At 46.5% G+C, this 24,289-nt stretch overlaps 10 protein-coding genes across 10 annotated transcripts; 6 read left to right on the top strand and 4 right to left on the bottom strand.

The window, feature by feature from the left end:
• Positions 1–1,526: 1,526 nt before the first annotated feature.
• On the top strand, positions 1,527–1,829 carry COCVIDRAFT_78234 (hypothetical protein; the record flags this gene model as incomplete). Its single annotated transcript, XM_014696339.1, has 1 exon — positions 1,527–1,829. A coding segment is annotated over one exon (303 nt), but the record flags the coding sequence as incomplete, so codon positions are not given.
• Positions 1,830–3,368: 1,539 nt separating this feature from the next.
• Positions 3,369–5,611, top strand: COCVIDRAFT_111885 (copper radical oxidase; the record flags this gene model as incomplete). The annotated part of the gene is made up of 4 exons (XM_014696338.1): positions 3,369–3,746; positions 3,801–3,916; positions 3,981–4,277; positions 4,327–5,611. 4 exons carry the CDS (start codon positions 3,369–3,371, stop codon positions 5,609–5,611), a joined length of 2,076 nt encoding a protein of 691 aa, XP_014551824.1.
• Positions 5,612–8,138: 2,527 nt separating this feature from the next.
• On the bottom strand, positions 8,139–10,858 carry COCVIDRAFT_41913 (hypothetical protein; the record flags this gene model as incomplete). Its single annotated transcript, XM_014696337.1, has 9 exons — positions 8,139–8,359; positions 8,411–8,623; positions 8,677–9,146; positions 9,196–9,324; positions 9,387–9,561; positions 9,617–10,132; positions 10,189–10,448; positions 10,514–10,614; positions 10,721–10,858. 9 exons carry the CDS (start codon positions 10,856–10,858, stop codon positions 8,139–8,141), a joined length of 2,223 nt encoding a protein of 740 aa, XP_014551823.1.
• A 447-nt stretch (positions 10,859–11,305) lies between these two features.
• COCVIDRAFT_111888 (hypothetical protein) lies at positions 11,306–12,322 on the top strand (the record flags this gene model as incomplete). The annotated part of the gene is made up of 3 exons (XM_014696336.1): positions 11,306–11,582; positions 11,654–12,160; positions 12,216–12,322. 3 exons carry the CDS (start codon positions 11,306–11,308, stop codon positions 12,320–12,322), a joined length of 891 nt encoding a protein of 296 aa, XP_014551822.1.
• A 215-nt stretch (positions 12,323–12,537) lies between these two features.
• COCVIDRAFT_19973 (hypothetical protein) lies at positions 12,538–13,682 on the bottom strand (the record flags this gene model as incomplete). The annotated part of the gene is made up of 3 exons (XM_014696329.1): positions 12,538–12,842; positions 12,904–13,338; positions 13,391–13,682. 3 exons carry the CDS (start codon positions 13,680–13,682, stop codon positions 12,538–12,540), a joined length of 1,032 nt encoding a protein of 343 aa, XP_014551815.1.
• A 1,150-nt stretch (positions 13,683–14,832) lies between these two features.
• On the bottom strand, positions 14,833–16,611 carry COCVIDRAFT_19972 (hypothetical protein; the record flags this gene model as incomplete). The annotated part of the gene is made up of 5 exons (XM_014696328.1): positions 14,833–15,346; positions 15,401–15,556; positions 15,644–15,800; positions 15,871–16,225; positions 16,279–16,611. The coding sequence occupies 5 exons, from the start codon at positions 16,609–16,611 to the stop codon at positions 14,833–14,835; spliced, it is 1,515 nt and encodes a 504-aa protein (XP_014551814.1).
• Positions 16,612–17,282: 671 nt separating this feature from the next.
• Positions 17,283–19,100, top strand: COCVIDRAFT_41909 (hypothetical protein; the record flags this gene model as incomplete). The annotated part of the gene is made up of 6 exons (XM_014696335.1): positions 17,283–17,543; positions 17,605–17,796; positions 17,848–17,912; positions 17,973–18,419; positions 18,473–18,768; positions 18,817–19,100. 6 exons carry the CDS (start codon positions 17,283–17,285, stop codon positions 19,098–19,100), a joined length of 1,545 nt encoding a protein of 514 aa, XP_014551821.1.
• Positions 19,101–19,589: 489 nt separating this feature from the next.
• Positions 19,590–21,255, top strand: COCVIDRAFT_111861 (hypothetical protein; the record flags this gene model as incomplete). Its single annotated transcript, XM_014696334.1, has 4 exons — positions 19,590–19,790; positions 19,852–19,975; positions 20,034–20,410; positions 20,461–21,255. 4 exons carry the CDS (start codon positions 19,590–19,592, stop codon positions 21,253–21,255), a joined length of 1,497 nt encoding a protein of 498 aa, XP_014551820.1.
• Positions 21,256–21,358: 103 nt separating this feature from the next.
• On the bottom strand, positions 21,359–23,070 carry COCVIDRAFT_111850 (hypothetical protein; the record flags this gene model as incomplete). The annotated part of the gene is made up of 5 exons (XM_014696333.1): positions 21,359–21,482; positions 21,547–22,599; positions 22,696–22,828; positions 22,886–22,972; positions 23,019–23,070. Coding segments are annotated over 5 exons (1,449 nt in total), but the record flags the coding sequence as incomplete, so codon positions are not given.
• A 509-nt stretch (positions 23,071–23,579) lies between these two features.
• Positions 23,580–23,849, top strand: COCVIDRAFT_111875 (hypothetical protein; the record flags this gene model as incomplete). Its single annotated transcript, XM_014696332.1, has 1 exon — positions 23,580–23,849. A coding segment is annotated over one exon (270 nt), but the record flags the coding sequence as incomplete, so codon positions are not given.
• Between the last annotated feature and the right edge of the window lie 440 nt (positions 23,850–24,289).

Below are 24,289 nucleotides of genomic sequence, written 5' to 3'. Positions count from 1 at the left end.
ACTGCTCGGCTAGCGAGAAGTGTGATTTATGCAAGGGCCTCACCTTCGGCGCTGGTGTTGCTGTGTGGGTTGCAGGTATCTTTGCGCCCCCGCTTGATATCGTAGCAAATGCCATTGCTCAGTCCGCAATAGGCTCTTGCATGGCAAATGGATGCTAAAGATGTAACAGCTCCTGCACTGTTTCTTCACCATTTTGATCTAGTTCACTAGACGACTGTTCAATTGCCAGAGCTTTCTCTCTTAGACGTTTGTACTTCAAGCGTTGGCGGGGCGATCTAATTAGGAGATGAGCTTCGAGATGTGGGCTTGACTGGGGGTCTTTTACTCGAGATTGTTCACAATCAAATTCGTCTTTTGTCTCGTGTAATCAATGCTTCCAAACTGCGACATGATGTAACACGCATCTCTTTCATTCAGAACAGGCATATAACCTGGCACCGGTATCGCCGCGTTCGGCTATACTGCTGTGAGTAACCTAGACCGAGACCAGAGAAGTGTATCCCAACGCCGTGTAGCAATTGGAGCTGTGTACACATGAATGAAGGCGACATGCTGTGTTGTGCGTATTGGCATTTGGCGATGCAACACCCATTGAACTAACACAGGAAACAAACCTTAGTATGTGATTGTCGGGATGTAACCGAAGTACGCATGCTTTTTGCAGCTTCGGTTCTTCTTCCTAGATCGTTACGCGAGAACGACAATCGGCGATAACAGGAGCATTAGAACACCGTGCTCAATATGGAAAATGTGTTAGAAAAAGGAAGGAGCACCTGCGGCTTGGCTTGCAGCTTGCGAAAGCTGAGGGCGGGGTCAACGATACACACGCATGAACTGACTTTCGGAGAACTTCGCTTTCCCAACGTACATGCACTTATATTTCTCTTGTGTATTTCTTGTAACGGAACTTGTAAGCTTAAGGTCGTTGCGAGTCTATTCCCTGTGAGTCTGTCATTACTCTTATCCTAGACATGTAGTGTATGTTACTGCTTCATCGCGGGCTTACCGAGCATGTGCGCAGCCGTGCCTTTTTGTTTTCTTTTCAATCTTCCCCGGAAACGGCGACCAACAGTTTCTACACATTCTCTTTCAAAACATGCGATTGTAGGCACACACTGCAGAGCTAGATGATCTTCAGACACATCACACCGCCTGAAAAATGTGCGCAACCTATGGATCTCCATTCAGATTAGCTAACCCCCCCGGTCATATCCCGAACACTTTGATAGAGTCCACTAAATTTGCAGGTTTATGTAACGACATTCTCAGATTACTGGTTTTATAATCGCAGGGTATCATGTAGCCACTTCTTGCTTCTGCCAAACTCTAACTCTTTGAAGCAGGGTGGGTGTCATATGACACCATGAGGTTCGGCTTTTACAGCACGTGATCCTTAACGTGAACGAATATAAAAGACGTGTAGACGAGGTCAATCTCAAGCACCATCCTCACTCATCTTTCGAGCACCGCCTGCTCTATATACTCTCGCATTTTCGTAGCTTATTACTATCAACGCACTAGCCAGTATGTATCCTGCAACCTTCTACCAACCCTTCCTTATGGAAGTGAACGGTAGATTTGTCGTGAATCCGCCCCAAGATGACGATGAGCGGCACCCATCCAAACTCGGGGACCGCAGTGATGCCGCAGTCTTTAAAATATCTAACGGATACTTGAGAATTGGTGATCGTTTTATGGGACGATTGGTTTTTGAGCCCAAAGCTTTCATGCCCATGCAAGTCGTCTGGATGAAGGATTCTCAGGATGTGCAACAGTGTCAGACTTCTGGAGCAGAAGAGGAACCTAAACTCATCACAAATGGTTTCTCGCCATCCCGCCTCGTATCAAAGTTTAACATTGAATACTGGCTAATGTGAAGGCTTTGTCTTTGGTACGCCCAGTGAGCCAGATCAGCTCCACGCCATGCCCGAAATGATGGGTCCTAGTAAGTGATGGAACGATACCGTCCTAACTCTAGGGCTGACACTCAAACTCTTTGGGCGACGTGAAGTTGCATTGGGTGTGATTAGGTTGCGATATCTTAGAGAAAATGGCTAGGTGGCACTGGTAGCTGTTAGGCACTATATATAGGATGTGCTGGTTTTCGGCCCTTGATACTCGATGCAAGGCATGGGCTAGGATGTAACTATTAAGTAGTTGCGAAAAGCTATAATCTAACCTAGAACATTCAAAGCAAGTATCACCGCTGTTAGGCAAGGTAATGTGATTAAAAGCTAAATAAATAACTCATTGGGTTCAATGCAATCGTGGAGGTTTATTAATTAGAGTCATGAAGAATTATTTGCAAAACAGATTAGCAAGCTTTGGTCTAGAAGAGAAGAAGTTCGTACCTAAAAAATCCAGCTCTAATTGCCTTGCAGTCAATGTTCATCCATACGGCTGCGATCTGGCTGAATATATTTCTTAGAATCAGCGTCTAAAACATATGCAGCACATTTGAAATACGTGTGGCCAAAATCCATCAATGGTACGCCCTCTGCTATGCCAAAGAGGGACAAAGAGTTCTCGCCACATGGACTTACAGAGTACCATGGTCGTTCATACCTTACGCTAAGTTGTCTAATGACTCGGCAATAAGGGGCTTCAAAGCTACTATCTAGTCTCTAAGAGCCTTGGCATTGTCAGCTCCACAAACATAGAACAGGGAACTCTCAGTTAGAAGCAATTTCTATTCTCCAATAAGTTGCTTTGCGCAGGCCACCAGGTTGGATGGCTCAAGTAGCGCGTCTCCATTCTTATGGTTACTTCCACTTCTATAAGCAGTACATAACCCCCTGGTTCCTTTGATAATTATGAAAAATGTTCTTGTGGCTTGGGCCTAAGTTCAGTCGATTCAGGGGTTTGCCGAACGATACTAATAGCGGTATTCGAGGCTTGTACGAGGACCTGACACGTTCCTCGGACCACGAATTTTAGAGTTGGCAATGACGTTGGCATATTTTCTGGAAGCGTTCATGCCAAGAGAGATACACTTTTACCAATGGGCTCTGTCGTGTTTCAGCGCTGTTAGCAGGTTGACTAGGACCAAATTCGTCATCTAGTGGCTGCACATGACACTAATAATAATTGTCAGAACACGGTTATGCAGGATAGGTTCCCGTAGTCTGATGAATGGGGAATAGTTAGCTTCCTCCTTCTTGCAACTGCGTTACGGTGCAAGCTCCGTGCCTCCTGCTTCCAAGACTCGTCAATGGTACGCCTCGCCAGCAACTTGGAAACCAATCTTGGATAGGACAATATAAAATAAAGGCGTGCCCTCGTATAACTACCCAGAGTGGATTTTCTCCCTCATCGCTACCCTTATTTAACAGCAATCCTTTCTTCATATCCTCACATCCACCAACGGCATGATCGATCTCGCGACAGCGTTGCTCATCACAGCGGCCTTCCTTAGGACAACGCTTGCTCTTGATGCATGTCCCAATGGCGAGAAGATCTATACTGGTGCGAGTGGCATGAGCTACAAACTATGCCCCAACTCTGATTTCTTGGGTGAAACTGTTCAAATTCGAGGCAATGTTAACTCGCTGGAAGAATGCGCTGCAATGTGCGATGGGGATAAGAATTGTTATAGGGGGGTTTACGACCACGACTATCGTTATTGCCACATCAAGGCTCAGGGTGCTATGCGTTGGGAGCCGAGCCAGCAGTTTGACGTTATTCAACAAAACTTCAAGGATATTGCTCGCTGCCCAGGCCAAGAGACATCTTACTCCAGTAATGGTGTAAGTGATTGATCATCGTCATAGGTCGAGCATTGGTGCTTACTCCATATCTAGAAAAATTACAAGATCTGTCGCTCTTCAGATCTCCGAGGTGGTACTCTTCAAATCCAATGGAATGTCAACTCATTGAATGACTGCGCTGACCGTTGCGCTCGGGATGGCGCATGTGTGTAAGTGGTTCTGATAATCGGACGACATTTTCAGCAAAAGCTAATGCTGTTCATCATCATTTAGTCATGCTTTGTGGGACGCAACTTACAAAGCCTGCCATTTCAAGGGCAGCCAGGAAACAAATACAATCATATGGTCATTAAACAAGCAATTCGACACCATCCGACTCGATCTCAAATTTCCTCGAGCTACTAAGGGCGAATGGTCTGATCTAGTGTGGCTCCCACTGATTCCCGTTGCCGGCTATGTGGTTCCAGAATTCCCTTCTTCATCACGATTGCTTGTGTTCAGCGCATACAAGCCTTTTGAGTTTTCTGGCCCCATGAAGCAAACTGTATTTGGAGACTACAATTTCAATACGTAAGTTTAGCAAATGCGCTACGCAGAACGTACGTCTAACTCATAACAGTGGCCAGACGTCCTTGAGAACTATTGCGAACACCCAGCACGATATGTTCTGCCCTGGAATCAGTAGTCTCCAAGACGGACGAATCCTGATTCAGGGGGGTTCAGACGCATCTGTAACGAGCTTTTACAACCCATCGACTAACGAGTTCACACGTGGTCCTGATCTTGGGAAAGCTCGAGGCTATCAATCTTCTGTTACAACCTCCGACAACAAAATTTTTACCATCGGAGGAGCATGGAGCGGTGCCCGTGAAGGAAAGGATGGCGAGGTTTACGATCCGAAGAGCAACACTTGGACGCCGCTTCCTGGTGCTAAAGTCGGGCCAATGTTGACTCAGGACAATGCTGGCATCTGGAGAGAGGATAACCACGCTTGGCTGTTCGCATGGCGAAATGGCTCCGTCTTCCAAGCTGGGCCTAGCAAGGCTCAGAACTGGTACGGCACTGCAGGCCAAGGATCGCAAGTCGGCGCAGGCATCCGAGATGACAACCACGCAATGTGTGGCATTTTTGCCATGTATGAGCCCGGTAAAATCTTCAGTTCTGGTGGCTCAACATCCTACTCCGATGTCGCGTCTCTTACTCGTGCGCATATCACTACCATCGACAAGCCATACCAGCCTGCCAAGGTTGAGCGCATGCCTGACATGGCCTTTCCTCGTGGCTATGCCAATGCCGTCGTGCTTCCGGATGGCACAGTCTTCATTACCGGTGGCCAGCGGTGGGTTAAGGGATTTCAAGATACCGATTCCGTAGTCTACCCGGAGCTGTTCAACCCCTACACCAAACAGTGGCGGACTCTTGCTCCAGAAGCTATTCCCCGGAATTACCACTCCATCAGCATTCTGCTCGCTGATGGCCGTGTTTTCAGCGGAGGCGGGGGTCTCTGCTGGACTGGCGGAGATTGCGATCCACATGCCGATCATCCCAATGGCCAAATATTTTCGCCGCCGTACCTCTTCAATTCTGACGGTTCGGTCGCCACCCGCCCTGTCATTTCCAGCGTCAGTGCCCGGTCTATCAAGGTTGGAGGCTCGTTCACGATAAACATGTCAGTATCAGCATTGAATCTCAAATTCGTGCTTGTGCGCATGGGTAGCGTGACCCATTCGGTCAACACTGACCAAAGACGTATCCCTTTGACAAACGTTTCTAGAAGCGGACCTAACTACACTGTAAGCCTACCAAACGACAGTGGTGTGCTTATCCCCGGAATGTATTACTTGTTTGTCTCGTCTGCAAATGGTACACCGAGTCTGGCGAGGACAATGCAGATAATGCTGTAGAGCAGGGGATGTGAGAACTTGTTGAACAGTTGCCGGAATGGCGCGTTGTTCATTCTAGCGCAGGGCGTGGAGGTCTATCTAGGTTCGCACCTCTATTTTATTCACAGTTACATATAGTCTCGCGTGGAGAGAGAGGGAGAGGGAGAGAGGGAGAGAGACAGAGAGTGATTCACACAATAAGCTCAGGTCAATTTTGAGACGTGTAGCGCATATCGAATTAGTTGGAAGAGCGGTCGATGTTTACTTCAAGTTTCAAGCATTCTACGTACACCTAATTGTAAATTTTAAATATCGAACGATAAGTTACTGTGTGTAATCACTTCATAGGTAACTTATTTTGCGCCCTGCTCAGGATACAAAGTGAACTCACTAGGTTCATTTCTCGACGAGGTTTGAGATCGTGGGTACCTGGTTCTGATAGGAAAATTTAAGGCAGGGCTGACAATCTCGCTTCCTCGTAGGTACTATTGTCCCACCATGTCAGAGGTCAAATTTCAGATATAATTTGAGAAAATACCATTGGATGCTGACTCGAGCCGACATGAATGAATGGGTTATGACCTTGAGCGAAGCCATCCATATGAACATCTAAGGAAGCATAATCCACCTCTGTCCATTCAACGGTGAGCCAAGCTTCTTCATAACAAAACCTTTTTCTTTCGATAAGTTGATTGGAGTTAGTCGTGGAGACCTACAACAGTGCGTATTGAAAAAAGAAACTCAGCTTGAGATCAAAAAACTCAAGTTTGGACATATTTTCTTACACATCGATGGCATCATAGCATACATGGCAGTTATCGTCCGAAATCTCAGTCAAGAGACTATGAGGTGCGAATGCATTCACGGAGTGCATCTGCGCAAGGGCCTCAAAAACCACTAGCTCAACGGATATCTAATGCGCATCAACTACCGAAGGGCCTCGATCGTAAGGTTCGCATTAAGATTAACAGTCTAGGCACATGAAGACAAATTGCTTTCTACACAAGCCGAGCTAAGAGGAAACAAAGAGCATCGATGATCAAATAACTAACCCAATGCTGCCTTTCTCATATGAACTACAAAGTTGTAGAGTTCGTGGGCATGACTATATGAGAGAAGAAAGATCAGAACTCCTTGTACAGATGATTGAGTAGACATCTAAAATCTGTAAGAGCGAGGAAGAGACGTGTGAGGTTGTAGTCAGCGAAGGTGCCATCCCTGCTCAAGGCTCAAGAGCATGTAGGAGCTCAGCACTAGCTCATAATGACTCATTCCTGCTCATCCCAACATCATCTCGCTTTGAGCTTCTCCTCCGAATAGAAACATGATCTGAAATCATTTGTCGTGATCATTCTCTAACAACGTTGAACTTTAAGAATTAATTAAGATCAAGGAGCAAAGGTGCATAGAAGAAGATTGTGCATGTATTCCAGATAGTGTATGACGTGTATTGTGACATCACACATCCGATCAATGCGTATGTAGGACCGGAATGTGCTACCTAATGGTGAGATCTCTCCCCTCATCCTTCATTCCATACGTGCAATTCAATCTTGCGCACTGCTGCCAGCAGCTCTGGATGGCTGCAAAACATCTATTGTCCTTAGTATTCTGAGGTTTTGCAATTGAAGAATTACCCTGACTATCCCGGGCGTATCGCGGACGCGGAATGGGGCCATCCAGAAGAATTCGGCAAATGTAAGACGAAACTCAGGGAGGTGACGCATCATCGACTCATAGTTACTCGCAATGATATCCCTTCTGCTCACATACATATGTCGTGCTGTAAAAGCACGTGATTATACCGCTGGTATATATAGGATCCTTGTTAGATTTAGTAGATAGCTTTATTTGAAGACATCTGAGACTTCAATTCTGAAATCACGTGAACCTTCTCCCTTCATTATCCGTCACCCCTTGATACTTTGACTCTAACCACGCTCTGTACAGATATACATATCGAAGATTGCGAGACTGAGAATATAATATAGCAAACGTGGTAAAACATAGTGGCGACGGGATATAAGTGTAAGTTTCCTACCAGCATAAACCTCCAATCATTCTCAAAGATTATACCCTTTTTTGCCAAGGTGATTGTTCCTAAAGAGGTACGATATGATCACACTTTCCCGACATCGTCTGAATGGAGAACACAGCCTGAACTATTCCAACCGAGTTTAGGACGGATGAACGCTAACGTAAGCAAGCTATTATCTTTCCTTGATAATGTCATCGTCTCGCGTTGTGAGAAGCTACAATAGTAGACACGAGGGGAGATGATATTGAGGACGATGCTAGGTTAGTGCATGCGAGTATTGCCAACGAGTAGAGCAATGTAACGACTTATTGATGAGCGTGCGGACAGGGCGCGAAATAGTTCATGGAAAAGGTTTGTTACAAAGATACTAGTATTCTCATATAAGGGATAGAATGTATTTATAATTTAGCAGATATTGTCTCTTGTTGGAAAGTGTCATGTGTCGAATCGGTTCATCATGTGCATAAAAGACTCAGTAATCTATCAGTCCACGGAACCTTGCACTTGATTTCATGACACATTCGGCTCTGCGAATCTACATAGAAAGCTAAAATCAGATGGATTTAGAAGCTCGCCCGAGTCAAGTCCTAAGTGCAAGTCGGTGGAGTCATAAAAATGCAGGTGTTCGTGTGACTGCGCACTATCATCAGAACCCCCTTGCATCGCGAATCTTTCGGACGAAGTATTGGGCAAGCCTGGGATTCCGAAAGCAGGATTACTTTCTGACATGTCTATGCGCTAAGTCAATGAGTGGTACTATGGGACAAGGTTGTCATTCTTACACATCACTGATAACCAGTTTGAAAGTGCAGTAGTGTACCGAACACACTTTTCTGCCATCCTGTTCCCTATGAAAATCTGAGACAGGCATTTCGTTGCGCCGTGAAGAGATTCTATGGACAGATGCAACTCTTCCATCGCCATTGGCTGGCTCCACAGCTTTGTTTGGTGCTGAATAATTAATGCGGAATATAACACAAGTGACGCGTTAAAAGCTGCGAAGGTGAGTTCAACCTCGTGAAATATCGCATAGCTCTTTGCGACTTACTGTAATAGAGTGAAAACCACCACGCTCCAAGCAGGTTTCGGTGGGGACTATTGTGTTCCAATGCCCAGGTAGTGATGTTGACAATGGTGGTTGCCGACTGAACACAAAGCTGGACGCTGTTGGCTCCGACCTGACGCAATGTGACTAACTGCAAAGGATCTACCTGAGATGCCCCCAGGCCCTCCAGGTACATACAGAGTATTGGCCGGTGTGCAAGGATGCGCAAATTGAGAAACCTTAGTGTCAATATGATACGCAGCCCCAGGATTCTAAACTCGTTTGGCGCTCGCTCCAGATCTTCTGGCTTTATCAATGAAATCTGCTTTGGAAGGTCACGCTGCCACGAGAAGAACCTTTGCTCGCATCTTAGAAGGTAGGAGGCGGCCTCGAAAACATCAACATGATCTTCACATCCCAGATTGCTTCCGTATAGAACATCAAAGACATCTGTCATTATCCGGTAAAGGGTTCTGGAGCTTGTTAGGGACCGAGTCCTCCAATAGGTTTTTATATACTTACATAGTCGCTGCAAAGAACTGCACACTCACTTCATCTTCTGGTTCTGAGTCCGCAAGAATCTGGGGAAGTTCGATTTTGACGAAGTGCTCTGGGATAGAAATGGGACGTCCCATCGTCATACTGAGTGTTCTGAGTAAGTTAGAATAAATTGTGAAATGGTTGGTAATACTTTCCTGTCAAGCATGACACACCCATACCAAGTTCGTTTACGGAACTCTCGTTCTCGAGGCGGATACTGCTGGAGAGCATCCGAAGAGTGCAACCCTAATTGATAAGCTGCCTTCACAGCAAGACCGTGGAGATTCCACGTCTCAATCGAACGTTCCGAACCTTGAAGGTACTGGCTCATCAAGAGCAAGAGTTGGACTACATATATACCATCAGACTCAGAGACAAGAAGAGCGGTGGTATCTCTGCTTACCGATCTCGACACTTGTGCCATGCCGTATTTGTCGATCGCAAAGAACCGAAGCGCGGCGAAAGTAGACATTTGACTTGGACGTACGCTCCTGCGCAGATAGCGTTGCGTCATAACCTGTATTGGTACTTGTTGCCATTGCAAGAATTACGTTAAGTAAGCCAAGCCATGATCTCCGCACAGAAACCATGTTTGTTGAAGTAAGCTGCCGATAAGTCTGAAGAAAGCCGTCTTTGTCGATGTATGGAAAGAGAGTTCCAGTTGAACTAAAGTAAAGCTCTATAAGATGGAGAGTGTCTTGTTGCGGTGGCAGTATGAACGGTTCTGTTCCAATTGAAGCGGCGTCAGAATGATCAGTAAGAATCGGTATCGGAGATGGAGGCCGGGATATGCGCGGGATGTGACTTGTTATAGTGTATTCTTCAGGTGATATTGGACTACCCATTGATGCAGCCTTTTTCAGGATCGCAGTTGTTAATGTAACGATACGACGTGTGAACGCAATGTTAGAGGATGGCCCTAAGCACTCAGTTAGTCACTTGAAACACGCAACATTCCAGAAATGGTGTTGCTACCAAAGAATCGCAAGTCTTCTTCATCTGTAAAAATCATTGAGCCCATTCCATCAGTCGGATCTTCAAGTTCAGCTAAAGTTCTTGCACTATCATCCGCCTGCGAAAGTGGGAGATCACTAGGGATTCCAGATGCATGCGATACGGAGGATATATGTGTAGTTCCCTTGTTCTGGAGATCTTCGATCTTGTTTACTCTGGTAGACATTCCAGTAAAACCATTTTCGAGACGTGTGAGCCGAGCTTCGAGTGCTTCTATAAGTCTACAAGTGAGTCAGCTTGGAATGACTGCTGATAACGCCGTACTCTTCGTTAGTAGGAGGCTAACCCTTTGGAAACAGAGTTCTTAGTAAGAGTGCTTGTATTTGAATATGCGCATTCTAGGCTGTAATCTTTGCAAACGGAACATTTTGGTCGTAAGCCATCACACTATGCCAACCACTTAGCAATTATCAATGGTGATGAGGTAAGGCCAAGGCCCGAAACCATGAGAATGTCTAGCTTATGAGCCCAGACACACGGTGCTTTCACTTACACGCGATTTGCGCTGTCGGCAATTTGTGCATGCAATGGTTGCCCTGTTCCTCTTTGCCCGCCTTGTTGCAGCACTTTCATCGGCTCGTGTCGTGACATCGTTTGGGCGGTGATCACCACTGAGACCCGGAGATGTCATTGTGCCGTGTGGTCGGAATGTCCTCCCGACCTGAGATTTTCAAAGCCGCGAAATACTCAAAGATGATTCTTAATCGGTCAATGCGTTACAAGCGCACGCCGCGGAATTAAAGAATAAAGGTGCCTGGTTCACCACATGAGAGATGAGTGCCCCGCATTTCGTCCACACAACAGTGCCGGCACGTCCGAGATCTTCCGCTAATCCGTCGGACCGAAATTGCTTAACTCCCCGCGAACTACTACAGACTGGAAATGCCTACGCAGCTCTGGTACCTATTATGTGATAGTAATCGATCGATCAATTTCTAACTCCGAATTTCTGTGATATCTTATTACTTTAAAGAATGCTGTTCTTCCTGCATGACAATAAAACTCACAGCGCTTGTAGTACAGAGAGATCTTCCGCGGTCGAATACAGAAGTCTTTTACCTTCTGTCCAGTTCTAAATATGTTGGTTTCATGGAACAGATTAATCCGCTTCGTGGCTACTGATGGCCGAGTGCTACGTGGCGAGCCAATTCTTCCCAATCCGAATTTTGACTTGGGTCAAACAGATGAAAAGACCAAGCTACAGGCAAAAGTGATCATTGGAGATGATATCTACGACACCACCGGCAAAACTAGAGTGTCTGATGAGGTTGTCACAGTAAAAACACTGCTAGGCCCTCTCGAGCGGAATGACGTTGACATTCTCCGCTGCGTTGGCCTAAACTATGCAAAACATAGTAAGTAAAACCCAAACTATACAACCACCCTACTTCTCAATATTGTATCCTCGACTGATGAGAGAATTAAGTACAAGAAGCTGGAAGAAGTCCTCCACCGTTCCCTTTTATCTTCTTCAAGCCCAATACATGCATTCATGATTTTGGCGCTGATGTTGTTATCCCAAAGATTGCGCAGGATGATCAAGCTGACTACGAAGGTGAGCTTGTTCTAGTTATTGGCAAGGATGCGAAAGATGTTAATCTTGATGATGCTCTGGATTACGTGGCTGCATATACAGCCGGCAACGACATCTCTTCGCGCAAACTTCAGCGCGATCCAAAGCTGGCCGGGGTAGTGCCTCAGTGGGGTTTCTCGAAAGGCTTTGATACGTTTGCTCCTCTAGGTCCTGTTCTAGTGAGACCTGACCTGATTGGAGATTATAAGGAATTGCTGCTGCAGACAAAAGTAGATGGTGATATCAGACAAAAGGAGTCTCTGAGTGATCTGCTGTTTGACTGTAGATATCTCATCTATTACTTGTCTCAAGGCACAACCTTGTGCAAAGGTTCAGTGATTATGACGGGAACTCCGGGAGGTACGTTGTCAATTTTATACCGAACGTTCCGAGTACTGAAATTGATTGGTTTTAGGTGTAGGTGCCAGTCTGAAACCTCCAAAGTATCTTGTCCCGGGCACGATCATGGAGGTCGTGATTAGTAAGATCGGAACTCTGAAGAACGTTGTACAATTTGCATAGGGAACTTGTTCGAGCTTTAGTGATTGATTGTATTCCAGACTGGAATATAGATTTCGTTATAGTATATGGAACAAGTACTTTATTTTTTGGCCAAATGATGTATTAGTAAGAAATTATTGCAATGTGAGCTTTCTATTCGACTCAACTGTGTATACTTATGACTAGATCTCAATTGGAATTCGATTGTGACGTTACTACAGTACATAGGTTTCCAATCAACTAAATTTCAGGGCCTCGATATCCTTATTGTTTGTCCTGTAGAAGCCTAACGACTTGAGCATCGGCTGGTCATGGCATACGTATAGATAGACAGTGCCTTTATCGCTGGCATAATGCTGGTATTCGTGCCATGCTGGAATGCAGAATGTATCACCTTGCTGCCAGGTGTATTCCTTCCCTGCTATCAAAGACTTTCCTCTGCCTTCGATGACATGCACCATGGCTGAAGCGGTCTCTTGAATCGCTTTGGTTGACTTTCCAGCTGATACACGGATAGCAGCTGCACCTAAAGTGCGGCTAACTGTGTCGTGGATCAGTATTATTCTCTAAAACTTATGAATCATGGAAAGATTGGGACATACTTTCGGATCCATCGGGCTTTAGATATCTCTCCATGTTGTAATCTTCGCATTTAGCGTCTAGTAGAGTTTTCATGGGCTCCCATGGGAAAACTATCGGAGAAGTGCTGGAGTCGGCGTCTGTCGCTGGATACCGTGGGTCGGCATAATGTTCCACGAAATGAACTGGATAATGGACAAAGCTAGGAAGATCTAGACCATCTAGCCAAATCATTGGTCCAGAGCCGTCTTTGCCATGGTCGTGCCAGTTCCAAGTAGGGGTCAGGATAACATCTCCGCGCCGCATCTGGATCCTCTGGCCGTGTACTGCAGTAAATCCACCTTCCCCTTCGATGATAAAACGACATGCAAATGCAGTATGTCGATGCGCTGGCGCTGTTTCATTTGGCATAACAACTTGAAGACCCCCATAAATCGTGTCAGTGGTGTAAGGAGCATCTATGGGTGATTAGCGGGACACTCTCGATTAACGGAGCAATCCGAGTAGTACCTCTGGATGGATTCACAAGCATCAACACTCTGCGTTCGGCATGTTGTTCAGTAATGAGCTCCCCAGCTTGAAGAAGATTTGGACGAATCTTCTCGTACTCCCACACGTGCGGTATACACTTGGGATTAGGTAGAGGAGGGTTCAGGCGAGTCATCTGTGCCCATAGAGGCTTTGTATGCAAACCCTCGACTTTTCTGATTAATTGCTGAGTTACTGTTTCGCAATCGACCAGTTCCTTGGTGTGTTCTCGTTCGGCCGTCATTGTCTTGGTTGAGCTCACTGAGGACTCCATAATTGCTCAGTAGTTGGATTCCTGGGATGGAACGTTGAACAAAGTATCATATTATATCTTAGGAAAGCAGGATTAGCGCAGATACCCGAGTAATACCACCGGAAACTCTCGGTAACGGCTATTCCGGAATCTTCGTGTGTACAAGCATTGATTAGAATACCTTTTTGATCGTACATCATCTCAGGGTGACGCGAATTTCATGCCGAAATTAACTCCCCAGTCGTCCCTCAAGACCTCTGGATTGTTGAGTCACCTGATGGAATGGACCTGCTTAACTCCCCGCTTTCAATACTTTGCTTAAGTACGCAACTCCCGACTTGCGCACTTCGCTTGATATATGATGCGATAACCCCGCCCGTTAAAGAAACCGGCATGAAGCCCGGCTACTTGAATGGTATCCCCTCCTCGGTAAATGAAGCTGCATAGGATTGGCTTAGAAGCTCCTTCGAGGGTCCTAGGGGGAAAGCATCAGCCTGCAAAGACACAAGGGTCACCGTTGCATGCAATGCTTACAGGGAACAGGAATCTCGTGTTAGTAGGAGTATAGGCAGCATACAATCATTTCTAAGCCCCCTTGATTACTGAACTCATTCTACCCTGTACCTCTATATGTTGTTTGAAAAGTTTTATTAGCTCGGATACCTATTACCAGCCCGATATCCTGCTGGCGAAGTAACTGAACTGGACCAAGTGCCTGTTTTGTAGACTTATCGATGACATCATATGCAGATATACGGCTAAGGAGCTCTTCTCAAATTCTTAGTATCAATCAGTAGGCCGCTGATAGACCACTGGACTTCTGGTTGGAATCTCATCGATTACGGGTTACCAGACGTATCAAACTCCCGGCATGTTCTTGAATCTTGTTCATGACCCGCATGCACCGCGGGAAAGGGATGGTTATCGTCTATAAGCGCTATTCGATTTTTTTCTAAATCACGGCATTGCACATTGATGTACCTAATTGAGTCTTTGAGCTGAACGTCCATGCCCCAATTTCCTATTTGAAGAGGGCAAATGTGAATAGATTTCCTCGCTAGGTATCAAAATCATCTATAATACGTAAGAACGGAAAGGAATTTGTCTATAATTTTATTCATGTCTTGAGACTATCCTCGTAATCAACAAATTGACGAGCAGAATGACTTGTTCACTCATGTTTGGCTGCACGTGCAATCAATTCTCGAACAGATTTGTTCCATGCTTCTTCCATGACACTCTCGGCGTCGTATCCATACGCCCACCATTGGGTTACCGGATCACTCCACTGATTAGCGCTACTGGTAAATGGAAGACCTAATACCTCGGCAGACATTGCAGAATCTCTTGCCACTTGCTCTGGGCCATCAGGGAAGTGCCAAATATACCCATTCACTGTACTAGCGTTTTGCATGTCTCCACACCGCTTCATCCGCTCTTTTTCAAACAATCGGAGGGCAAAAGGGAGTTCTTCGAGCGATGTAATTTTGTTAAGAACGACGGCGAGCGCGGCCCCGTCCTCCACAGCCATCGCGGCCCCTTGCGACATGTAGGGCAACATAGCATGGGCAGCGTCGCCTACAATGATAAGCCGAGATGAAGGTGAAGTCCACGTTTGGAGTGAGCGGCCAACTTTTAGAGGCCATTTGAGGCATTCATCGATAAGAGAGATGATCTTTGTGAGCCTAATTACTACCGTGAGAATCTAGGACAGTCACATTTCTCCATAGTGCACTTACCTCGGATCCCATCCTTTGAATTCCTTCTGGACATCTTCTTTGAGAAACCTTTTTGCCCAACTCGCTGGATTGGAATGGTCAATATGAGACAAGACCATGTTAAATGACTCTCCGCCCGCAATCGCATAGGTCATGACATGTCGGTCTTCGCCAATCCTATTACCCGTGTGTTAGAAAGTTGAACTCTTTGCTCAAAGATCATCCAGGGGCCGATGAACGTTTATTGCCATGAGGTTTACGTACCAGATGTTCAGAGCTGGCTTGTCTAACATCGAAGCGATGTCTGGGTCCTCTTTCATTCTTGCGATAGGGACTGTAGCTCTGTAGGCTGCAAAGCCGTGAAAATCTGGCTCATTATTGGTATCAGGAAATAGTGTTGCCCGTGCCGCTGAGTTGATTCCTGTCCAAGCAGCATTAGCACATTCAGCTTATGCTGGGTTAGATCAATGGCAAGAGTGATATTAACCTACCGTCCGCGGCTATGATGAGATCTCCATGAATTCTTTGGCCGCTCTCTAGCACTACTGAGCCCTTGCTATCTTCGTACTCTTTGACTCTGCACCCGAGTTTCACCGACACACCGAGTTCCAACGCCCGCTGGTACAGTGCCTCATGGAAATGCGCGCGATGAAGCACATAGTACGGCACGTCGAAATCGTCTTGGAAAGTCTGCCCTAGAGCTGTGTATCCAATTGTGTTGCCGGTCTCCCACCGACGGAAATATATGCCCTCAGGTTGGACTGCGTCCTTGTGCAGGTGCTGAAGTACATTCCAGCGCTGGAGGAGTCGTCCGGAATTTGGAGGAATCTGAATGCCTGCACCAACCTATAAGGGCGTGAGCAGGCGTGGACTTATAAGAAACAAACATGTTTTCTAACCTCACCGAGTTGGGAAGCCTGCTCCAGTAGCCGCACTGAATGTCCTCGTCTGCTGAGAGCAACGGCAAGTGACAGTCCACACAGCCCTGCACCCACAATTACGATATTTAACTTGACTTGGGCTTGCTGGGACGATGGCCGAGTATTATTGATTTCGTCAGAAGCTGAGTGTTCGGTGCCCACTCTCTTGAGAAACCGAAGAGCTTGGGACGGGTAGGTTGTCGGCAGATTTACCGTGCAGTGGCTGCTCGCAGTCTTCCTATCTTTGATACACGCATGTAAGTGGTGTGAACTATTATTAGAGCTTACACCGTTCACTTTTGATGTATCCATAGTCGCGACGGACGTATTGTGTAATATTGTCAGATGTTCTGCTGTTCTGTTGAAAATGGAACCTTTGAACACGAAAAGAGGCGAGATTGATGGTTACTTGGTTCCAGACTCGCATATGTATTCCAGTTAACGTATTGAAAAACATAGAAGAGGTATAAGACTAGGGTTAAGATGGCAGAATAAGCTTGATCACTAACTCCGCCGTATCCGGGGAGATAAATCTACCATCGGCAGTTATCCTTTTCCGGTGAGCCGTAGCGGTTTAAGAAAGCGCATATACGGGCCGTAGGGGAATTTATACTGATTCTTGATCTATTTACAGCCCTTTTTTCAATACGCGCGTCGCCGAACGTATCGGTGTAAGTTCAATATCATCGAAGATGCTGAACAGCCCTATCATTACCAACAAGAGGACCAAACCTGGCTGACTTAGTGTGTATTGCACTCTTAACTCCCCAGTGCTCCATCTTCCTATTTATAGACTTTACGTATGCTACCACTACCCCGCATATTTGGGGATATAGAAAGTGATAGAATACCCCAGGTTCTGCAACTTCATGCAAAGCCTACTTCGAGGTGCTGCAACTCCCCACTAACAAAAGTAACAATTTTCTCTTGACAAGCTACTTGAATCTTCATTATCATCTTTTGCATATGACCAGCCATCCGTCATGGCCTCTTCGCAGCTCATCAAAGATGAGATTGTTCAGACCGTTGTCGCCCACCACCATGGGCTGCCTCTCTTGCCACAACCAAGTGACGACGATAGAGATCCGTTGCGATGGCCACGCAAGTTGAAACTAGCGGCGTTTACTGCTACAGCTTTCTTCAATTTCACAGGAAACTTCGCAAGCTCCGGTCTCTCTGTCGCGACACCAGTACTCCAAGCACAATTTCAAAAGTCACCTAATCAAATCAATAGCCTTCTTACTGTTAGTGGATTGAACTGAGCACATAGTTGTCGTCGTGTAGGCATGCTTACGCATCAAACAGTACAACTTCCTCCTTCTAGGCATTGGCAACCTTGTCTGGGTGCCGCTAGGTGTGAAGTATGGTAAACGAGCCTCGCTACTCCTTGCGACATTCATGCTCTTTGTTGTTCTCATTGCAACAGCCAAGACGACAACTTACACCGGACTGTTGGCTGCAAGATGCTTTTCTGGCTTCGCCGCTGCCGCAGGTGAGGTAAATAGGCGCCCTCTCGTGTGGAAACTCTGAACACTCATTATCAGATAGAGCATCGTCCCTGGTATAGTCTCAGACATTTTTTTTCTTCATGAGCGCGCTGCCATGATGTCTGGGTAAGCTAGGCCACCACTCCGTACTCCATGTGCTTTCATACTAAATAGTATTATTGATAGTTACACAATTCTTGTATCTATCGCGACAGCTATAGGTCCGCTGATTGCTGCATTCATAGTGCAGTATAGCCCTGGCAACTGGGTTGACTACATGTGGGTTTGTGCAGCCTTGGCTGGTGCTAATTTGGTGGCCATATACCTTCTCTACCCCGAATCCAACTTCGTCAGATCGGATGTACCTCCTCATACTATTCGATCAAATTCTCATCCTAGAGGAGATCCGGAAGCAGAGAAAGTAACTACTGTCAGAACGGAAACCATCAATCGACACTACATCAAGATTGTCCACAAGCCATGGCTGAGCATATGGACCAGTATCGTCACAATCAATCACGACACAGGACTACTCGAGATATTCCTTCGCCCTCTGAAGATGATAGTCAGCCCTAGCATTCTGTTTGCCATATTTGTATATGGAACCTCTCTTGCGGCTCAGATTATCCTCATGTACGTTGTCATCCAAAGCCGACACCTATACTCATGTCCTAATGATAATCTAGTTTCGCTTTTCCAAGTCTGCTCCAATCTCCACCGTACATGTTCTCGCCCATTGGAGTAGGTCTAATGGAAATTTCCGCAATCATCGGCTTCTTAGTGGGCTGCTTCATGGGTGGATATGTTGCTGACCTAATCACCGCAGCTGTGATCAGGCGGCAGGATGGAGCTGTGTATTCAGAGCAGCGCCTTATGTCCCTTATTCCTGGCGGGTTCATTGCACCAGCTGGGTGCATTCTGATAGCTTTCGCATGCTCGGAAAAGCTGCACTGGGTTGCTATCGCTTTCGGCTTCGGAATGGGTATGTCATTCTCTTGTACCCGGTGAGCTAGTTCTGACGCGACAACAGTATCGTTTGGTACTGTTTATGCCCCAAACATCGTGATCACCTATGTGGTAGAAAGCCACCACAAGTTTGCTACTGAAAGCCTGGTGACGATCAATATTTTCAAGAACCTGGTCGCCTTCCTATTTTTGTTCACCGCCACTGACTGGATTGCTGCGCAAGGATGGGTGCAGGTCTACATGGTCATGTTTATGTTGGTTTTAGTAGGTACACTGATGGCGATTCCGTTCTATTTCTTTGGGGCAAAGTGGAGAGGGGAGCACAACCACGGTAACATCAACGGCTGAATTTAGCCAGAGAATATGAAAACCAGAGTTGCCTAGCAGGATGTTGAATAAAACATAGTCCAGGCTTGTGTAGATTGTATGCTGCAATTTACCCGTAAATGAAAGACCCAAGTCAAACATATTCCATTTCGTAGTTATTGAACTAAATACCTTATTGAATATGCAATTGTGTCTTTCGAATAGTCAAAGCATTCCATACTCGAAGCTTCAATTTCAGTAGCATTGACACGCCGTCAGGGCTTCCGGTATCGGAGTTCGGTTTCTCGTAATGATTTTCAATCTAACAAATTAGCCACTGGTGGGCCGGGAGTGCCGGGGAGTTATAACCGTCGGGTTGCCACATGAACACGCCTGGGTCAGCGGCTGGACCGGCACTTGGTTCGGGGCCCGGACACATTTAATCAGAGACACCGCTGCATATATGTTGTGGAGCAGAATCTGAACTACTCGCGTCTTTCTTCGCGTATGCAAATCCAACCTCGACCAGCAATGTTAGATCAATTTCGAGCAAGTGGAGTTAGCAATATGTTCCCTGAGCAGCCCCAGTTTTCAGGGTTCATGAAGCCATGTAGATTCGAAGGGGAGATCCAGGATCTCGAGGTATGGGGCGAAATACCTTCCGAGATAGATGGAACATTCTATCGGGTCATGCCAGACCCGCAATTCCCGCCCTTCGTCGAGAATGATCCGGTAAGCAAAAGTCGTTGTCGTCTGTTCGGTTGCTGCACCGCCACTAATGCATTCAGTACAGTGGTTCAATGGAGATGGCAACATCAGCGCTTTTCGGATTAAAGATGGACGTTGCCATTTCAAGCAAAGATACGTAGTGACGGAAAAGTTTGCCAGAGAACGGGAGGCTCGACGTTCCCTAATTGGTGAGCACCCTCTTTTTTCAACTTTGACCGGAACTTCTAACTTTTTTTCGTATTCCAGGGAGGTATCGCAACAAGTACACTGATGCGGTTGAATTCAAAGTACGAAGTACTGCAAATACTAACGTTATCTTCTTCAATGGCCGTCTCTTGGCATGCAAAGAAGATTCTCCTCCATATTCACTAGACCCAGTGACGCTCGAAACTATTGGTTTGGAATCATTCGACGGGCAGTTGCCTTGCGTAACCTTCACTGCACATCCAAAACTCGATGACGAGACTGACGAGCTAATATGCTTTGGTTACGAAGCGAAGGGCGACGGCACTCCAGACGTCTGCTATTTCACGATAGATGCCCGGGGCGATTTTACCCAAACTGTATGGCTTGTTGCTCCAGTAGTTGCTATGATTCACGACTTTGCGTTTACGAAGAACTGGGTCTGATCCATCCCCTTCTGCTGAGATTCTGAAGTGCTGACACAATGAAGGTATTATTTCCAATCATTCCGCAGACCTGTGAGCTTGAACGCATGAAGCAAGGGGGCGAACATTGGCAATGGGATCCAAATATCCCATTCTATCTGGGCGTCTTACCTCGCTATGGCGCGTTGGGATCTGATGTGAAATGGTTTCGCGCTCCAAACGCCTTCCCCGGACATACTGTCAACGCATATGAGGACGATTCGGGAAATATCGTTTTTGACCTTCCTCTGACCAACAAAAATGTCTTTTTCTGGTGGCCCGATGCTAGTGGAAACGCGCCTCGGCCCGAGCAGATTGCCACAGAACTCGTTCGCTTCACGTTTGATCCAAAGTCCACGGACCTTGATCTGCCGAGACCTTTGGTCATTGTTCACGAGGATTGTGAGTTTCCACGTATCGATGATCGCTTTCTTGGTAAGATGCATGGCCATGCTTTCATGGATATTATGGATCCAAGCCTGGGAACCGATTTCGCAGCGATCGCGCCGGTAATGGGAGGGGGCTACCCACCGTATAATTCTATTGGGTATCTTGACTACAATACAATGCGCATGGAAAAATACTTCCCTGGCAAGACTCACCTCGTTCAAGAACCTGTTTTCATTGCGCGGCATGGCGCAGGTGAGGGCGATGGCTGGATTGTGGCACTAGTGAACAATTACTCTACTATGTCGAGCGAGTTACATATTGTAAGTACCAAACAGTTTGGAAAGGCACAAGCTATTATCTATCTACCTCTTCGTTTGAGGGCTGGATTGCACGGTAATTGGGTTAATGGTCAAGAGATCCGATTTTCATGATAATCTCTTGTATGCTTGATGGCTAGTACGATGGCCCGAGAGGCCAAGCACAGCATTAGATTGTAGGACAATCAGATTCATCCGCACTGTCATCTGCAAAACTTCAGAGCTTGTTAAACATACTTTGCTTGTAATTTCCATCTGCATCTAGACAATCCGCTGCTAGGTTTTCCCACTCTTTATCGATTATAGCCATACGTTCAGCACTACGTGGCACAATCTTGCCCCTGTAGCAGAGGTAAGCCACACGAAATTATACAATGTAGCTCAAAAGCTATAATGGACTCTTACTTGAAAGGCGCTGGCTTAGCTGCTAGTCCTCCTACCATAGCATCTCGATCAGTCTCAATCACGTTACCACTACTATCTTTCGCTTTGCTGATATCGAATGTCCACAGGATACGTGCTATCGCGAGCAGGAGTGTGTTTTCCGCGACATGCATCCCTGGGCAAATGCGGCGACCAGAACCAAATCCATAGAACCCCCGACTCTTGGGCGAGGGGGCATTCGAAGCCTCGAGTAAGCTCGTCTCTGGATCCTGTCTTTCTGGGCGGAAGGTCCTGGGGTCATCAAAGTCCTGAGAATCATGACTCGCTGACCAGACAGCGAGTACAACCGCGGCTCCAGAAGGGATACGATAACCACAGTATTTGTCTTCTGCGACAGCTGCATGCAGTATAGCTCCATTGATTGCATTAGGCATCCACCTCACAAGTTCCTTGGCTGTGCAACGGATATATTTCAGAGATGTGAGATGGTCACCAGATGGTAACGTTGAGGGCCCAACTACCTTATCAAGCTCAACTTGAGCTGTTTTCTGGGTCTCTGGAAACAAAGCCATAGCTTTGAAAAGCCCCTGAAGAGTGTGCCGAGTAGTATCCGCCCCTTCTTCAAATGCTATGCCTGCAATGTAGACAGCCGCATGGTCAGTCAAGATTCTCGATTTTGATTTTGAAGCCTCTATGTCGGTGGCAAAACATGGAAGTCGGCCCTGAATGCCTCTTTCATATGCTCTCTCAACCACCCTTTTCTCGTCCTCGTATGTAGCTAAAGCTTCTTTCGCCCATGGATTCATTACGCGAGGTATTAGGTTCACGAACGGCTTCAATGAAGGATACCAGTCCAGGATCTGGGACTTGACGACACACTGAAAGAACCCAGGTGAGTTTTCTAGCATCTCGTGGGTTAAAAGATCCGTCGTGTTGGGCAAACGAAACCCATATGCGATACTTGTAGCCATGCTTCCCGTCATTCGGCCCACATGGAGAACAAAGGTTTCCGGGTCATCTTCTATCTGGGTCAGCAACTGGAGTGTTTTCAATTCTTGGTAAGGAAGGTATTTCCTTGCGACAGTCAGGCTGAGGTTCATGTGGTAGAGTTTGCGTTCTATGCGCCATAGATCATCATAACCCCGCATGATGATCCTAGATTCATCAAACAATTCGCGAACCCATAGCTTAGGTCTGTCTGCGTAGTTGGATCCTCGTAGGTCAACAAGATCATGAATTACCTGGCCATCGGCCAGAACGATAGTCGTTGACTGTCCTAATTTCAAGGAGAATATTGGCCCATCTACCAAGTGAAGACATCAGCTGTATTGTATTAACGTACGACGGCTGGGTTTCTTACATTGTTTTGCCCATTTCTGATATTGTAAGTGAATGTTGTTGTTTGGAATTTGGTGCAAGTTGCCAATGAGCGGAAGTGTTGGTGGGCCTTTGCGGTCAACACATTTCGCGTTTGGGGTGTGATTGGAACGCACCTGGTGGGTAGTCTCTAGGCCTAGATGCTATCTTCAAAAAGCGATATAAGATGACCAAAAAAAAAGATCAAAAGCCCAAGATTAGGTGAGGCTCTTCTTGAGGCTTCGCTTACCAATTGCTGTAGTACGGCCATACTGGTATTCAAATGCCGGGAAGGAGATTGTGTGGCTGACTTAGCTTATTTGGTATTGTGATCCATTGTATTGACAATAAATATTCCTTGAGTCGTGCAGTATGGCATCCCCGTCGGTGATGCCATGGTATAATGCTTCCTGAATAGTGTTGCTCTGTGTGAACTTCCGCAGACTCCCGGCTCGGGCCGAGCGAGTACCGTCAGCTTCAGAGCTCGGTCTGATGCTCACTGGCCAGAACAGTACTCATTAATATGCAACCAATGTTTTGGGTTATTCGGCGCTTTTCGCCAAGCCCTCCTGATAATCGACACTGCTACCCTGGTTTGGAGTCCCTGAACCATATTCCCAACGGCTCAATATATTCACGATATGGCCACAATCGATACCTACTCAATACGTGATGAGTCCTTGCGTTGACTACACCAAGGGATAACCCAAAATCCTTTGCAAACAACTCTCCCCTCAGAGATCCAGCAATGCGCTGCAATTGTCAAATATGTTGGCTCCCGGTTCCCTTCAATCGCAGTGAACTGGTGGCTTGCTGAGAGCATGTTTGCACTCAAAGGATTCGAAGCTGCCATGATCAACGTACTCATCGGCCGGAAATATAACACCGCTCCACTATCTGTTGTAATCAGTACGTGCGTGAACAAATCTTTGCTTTCCTGGCTGTTGCCATTTGCTCAAGCTTTATAGGGATGATGCTCTTGGCTCCGGCCTTTCTGAGTGGAGTTTCTGAGAGAAAAGAATTCTGAGATTGATTACAACTAGTAAGCAGCAACTACCGCGCACCCATCCTCCGCTCCACCAATCGACACCGTCACGCCCGCAACCCATCGATACCGTCACGCAGCGTCGACACGAGCGACACGCCTGATCCACCCCCTACGACACATCATGCGACTTCCTCCGACTCATCCCTCCCAACCGCTCTTAGATGCCTCCGAATGAAGTAGAGCGTCGCCCCTATCTATGCTAAGCTCTCCTTGCTCTAAAACTGTTCCCTAAACCTCCTTTGCTCCCTCGTAGGATTCGGTGCAGTAATGGCGCTTTTAATACGCGTTATATTAGCCTCTAGCTACTCGCGAGTCTCCTTACTTGGTCCCTTAACGTAACGTATTAACTCTATGCTTACT

This window comes from Bipolaris victoriae, assembly GCF_000527765.1.
Source record: "Bipolaris victoriae FI3 unplaced genomic scaffold scaffold_126, whole genome shotgun sequence".
Classification (NCBI taxonomy): Eukaryota; Fungi; Ascomycota; class Dothideomycetes; order Pleosporales; family Pleosporaceae; genus Bipolaris; species Bipolaris victoriae.
This window is presented reverse-complemented; position numbering and strand designations above follow the sequence as displayed.